This window comes from Phalaenopsis equestris, unplaced genomic scaffold (genome assembly GCF_001263595.1).
Source record: "Phalaenopsis equestris unplaced genomic scaffold, ASM126359v1 Scaffold000002, whole genome shotgun sequence".
Taxonomy (NCBI): Eukaryota; Viridiplantae; Streptophyta; class Magnoliopsida; order Asparagales; family Orchidaceae; genus Phalaenopsis; species Phalaenopsis equestris.
Window position 1 is genome coordinate 6,279,604 of NW_018164444.1, and position 3,518 is coordinate 6,283,121.

Below are 3,518 nucleotides of genomic sequence, written 5' to 3' on the forward strand. Positions count from 1 at the left end.
TAAAGCCACACATTCAACTATCGAAATATTACTGGAGTGCTGTGGCACAAGTGTCACCCAACACAAAATGATTTCCCCTCTTGTGGAGTGTGCACCCTAATCCTTGTCATTCCAATAAAACTTAAAGAAAGATGGAGCAAATAAATTTCGAAGCTTTCTTGGGGCGGCCTAGCATCTCATTCAGCAATGCACAATGTTCTAGATGGAAGGATTACTTAAAAAAATCATAAATTTTAAATTTAAAGAGTATTCACACAAATCCATTTATAAAAAAAGATACCAGTAATGAACCTATAAAAAACTATTCAATGTTGATGACAATATCAATTATGTAGGCACATAACCAGTTCAAATATAAGCTAACTGAATCACCAAGATAGTCTCTTAACAGTAATTTTGTTAAGCAAAACAAGAAGCCCTCTCATTAGTCAGCTTCACTACACGTTTACGAAAGGCAGGCCAACACAAACAAGCCCCACATAGCCACTAAAATAAAAAAATAAAACTAAAGCACAACAATACTAAAGGTTTCACACAACAATTATCAATATAACCCTCGCGTGCCCTTGCTTTAGACGCACCGGGGTCCACTTGACAATTTACCATAAACCAACTACACTAGTTAGCAAGAACTTAACGGCTAAATAACTCAAAATCAAAGCTGACCGGATGAATGAGCGAGGTAAGCCAGAGCCCCAACAAGTGGAGCGTTAATATACGTTGCCGGCTCCGACTGCACATAATCAGACCGCTCGTCAGGAAAACGGTCTTGAGCATCGGGCCCGCCTACAACCGCGCCAACGAGAACGTTCGGGTTAGGCGCCGACGAACTCAGTGCCGCGAATCCCGCGGAGCATGGTATGCGTTGTGGGTGATCTGCAACTGATGGCAGCGAGGATCCCCTGTGGTGGACTCTCTCAGGGTATCGCGACCCGTACCCCACCATGTAAGACATTCTCAGAGGATTATCGCCGAGGAGATAATCGATTTGTCGCTTAGCAATTGCGCGAAGCTTATGCGGGGTGACCGTTGCTCCACCGCAAGTTACCAACTTGGAGGAGAAAGTTAGGTATTTTGCGTAGGTGAGGAGGAGAAAGGAAGTTGATGTGACATACTGCATGTTGCTGTCGCTCATCTTGAAGAGTAGGCCGCCTGGGGTGTATTGGGTTTGTGAGGAGGCTCCCGGGATAAGGGAGCAGATAAAGTTGTCAGCGTGGCCTTTGTAGTCGTGGAGAGATTTGAGGTTTTGAACAAGGAATGCCTGTTGAGAACAATGTGGAGGTTAATTTGAAGCTGAGTTCGAGGGAAATGGAGAGGAGAAAAGAGGGGACCTTAGAGAGAAGGATACGAGCTCCGACGTGCTTGTTGTCCCAGCCGAAGGTGTTGTCAGACTCATCGGCGCCGAGGATTTGTCCATTAGCTTGAATGTAGTTCAAATAAACGGGGTTCCTGGTCGCCTTGTGAAGCCATGCGGCTCCCCACAGCAGTTCGTCCTGAAGAGAAACACAGGATATCAGGGATAGAAACAGAGACAGCGGACCAAAAGAAGAAAAAAAATGAATTGGGAGAAAACCTGATAGCCGGAGTAGGAGCAGTAAAAGGGGCAAACAAAGGTCTTTAATCCGTTGCTGTAAGGGCCCCTGTACTTGTCAGCAAATGCAAACACCTACAAAGAAATTGGAAGAGGGAAGGTTAGCATCTGCTGTAGGGGCTTATGGATACTGCGAAGAGGTTTTTGGGGAACTTTTTTACTTGGATGGCTCTCTTTCTAAGTATTCGAGAGTAAATGGGATCGTCTCGTCTGAAGACAATGGAAGCAGCGGCAAGAGCAGCGGAGGTCTCGGCGGCGACATCGGAACCGGGGTTGCTTTCGTCAATCTTGAGAACTGTTCTTGGAGTGTCCATATCCTCTGGTCTCTCCCAGCAAGCATGGTCTTTGTTCGCATCCCCCACCTGAACGTATATAGTATTGGGATGGTCAGTAGCCTTGAGGAGGTAATCAGTAGCCCATCGAATGGCTTCCCTTGCGTTTTGGAGCTCAGCCTTCATCATGCCACCAAACTCAATCACACTCCAAGAGAGCATGGTAGCAGTGAAAGCCATGGGGAATCCGAACTTCACGTTATCCCCTGCGTCATAGTAACCACCAACCAAATCTACCTGCATTTTTCCAATTTAAAAATAAAAATTCAAAACAAAAGAAAAAACATCAAATAGAGAAGTTCAGCGCGTTCTTACTTGCATCTCGGTGCCATCAGAAAGGCCAGAGTCTCTCCTCCATTTCAACCTCTGGTTTGGAGGAAGCTTTCCCGACCTTTGACCCTCAAAGAAAAGAATAGACTTGGTGAGGGCATCACTGTAGTCATGGGTAGCTGCAATGTGGTGTGGATGGTGCTCTTGTTGGTGGACAGGGAAGGCAAGGGCAATGGAGGAGCTGAGGTAGATGAAGAAGAACAGGGAAAGACAGTGGAAGAAGGAGATGAGCGAGGAAGGCGAGGAATAAAGCAAGAGAGCCATTTTGGCCCTCTAACCAACTGAACTACCTTTAGTTAACGGTCGTGAGCGAGTAGACAAGTAGGCAGAGGGAGTTGAATTTATATAGCAATAGCAGTCCTGCTTCTCTCCTGCTCTGCCATTATTGTCACCACTGCGAAAGGGTCACATGAAAGAACTGAGATTGAAATAAATGGCGCCGGGTTGCAGTACATGAATACCCTTTTCAAGATCGGAACTCCTATTTCTCCATAAACTCTTTTAAGTTTTTAATTTATGAATATTATTATTGTCCGGGCAAAATATAACTTTCCTTGTTGCTATAAATTTTTTATTCTATTACTTCTTAAACTTTAAGTAAATATAAATAAGAAAGATTACATACTGAAAACTCAAAATGTCGATATTTAAATATTTTACATAATTTTTTACATTTGACTTTCATTATTTACATCATTAAGCTCTCAACTAACATCATCAATGAATTGCACCCAATACAAAATATATGAGATTGAGTAGCATCATGCAAGGCTGATTAGAGATTAAATGGGGATTACTGGTGTTGACTACGGATAGGACGTAGGGTGGTCCGGTATTGTCGTTTAGTACATGCAAATTGTTGAAAGACCTCCGATATTGTTGGAAGAGGATGTATGGTAAGAGTGAAACGGAAGAAATGCCTAGAGGGAACCTTAGGCAAAAAAATTGATTTCTGACCTCCAATCAATCGGAGGAAGACGAGTTCTCAGAGGTTTATGTAATTCAAAGAGTTTTAGTGAGAGAGAGAGAGTGAGGAAGAGTGAGAGAGTGTGTGAAAGAGAGAGAGAGAAAGAAGAAGAAGAAGCTCTTCGAAAGAGTTGAAGAGGGAAAAAGGTTCCCCCGATAGCTTTTATTTTGTTGGCCCTTTTATACATGAGACAGAAAATAATATTAAATTTTCAAAGTAGAATATCAAAAATTATATTGGTGATTTTTGTCTTGTTGGACTAAATCCCTAGTGTTAAGAAGCACCTTTAAATGAAAGA

The 3,518-nt window shown here is 43.0% G+C and overlaps 1 protein-coding gene across 1 annotated transcript; it reads right to left on the reverse strand.

The window, feature by feature from the left end:
* Positions 1-359: 359 nt before the first annotated feature.
* On the reverse strand, positions 360-2,653 carry LOC110039602 (endoglucanase 17-like). Its single transcript, XM_020744726.1, has 5 exons — positions 2,239-2,653; positions 1,753-2,160; positions 1,574-1,666; positions 1,332-1,493; positions 360-1,261 (listed from the first exon to the last, which is right to left on the reverse strand). Exons 1-5 carry the CDS (start codon positions 2,515-2,517, stop codon positions 656-658), a joined length of 1,548 nt encoding a protein of 515 aa, XP_020600385.1. The 5' UTR covers positions 2,518-2,653; the 3' UTR covers positions 360-655.
* Positions 2,654-3,518: the final 865 nt, after the last annotated feature.

Excerpts from the sequence above, each read along its gene's own strand:
- LOC110039602 (XM_020744726.1), bottom strand. The coding sequence starts at position 2,517 with ATGGCTCTCTTGCTTTATTCCTCGCCTTCCTCGCTCATCTCCTTCTTC. Across the intron at positions 2,161-2,238 it reads CTGATGGCACCGAGATGCAA|GTAGATTTGGTTGGTGGTTA; the intron begins GTAAGAACGCGC and ends GGAAAAATGCAG. Across the intron at positions 1,667-1,752 it reads TTAGAAAGAGAGCCATCCAA|GTGTTTGCATTTGCTGACAA; the intron begins GTAAAAAAGTTC and ends ATTTCTTTGTAG.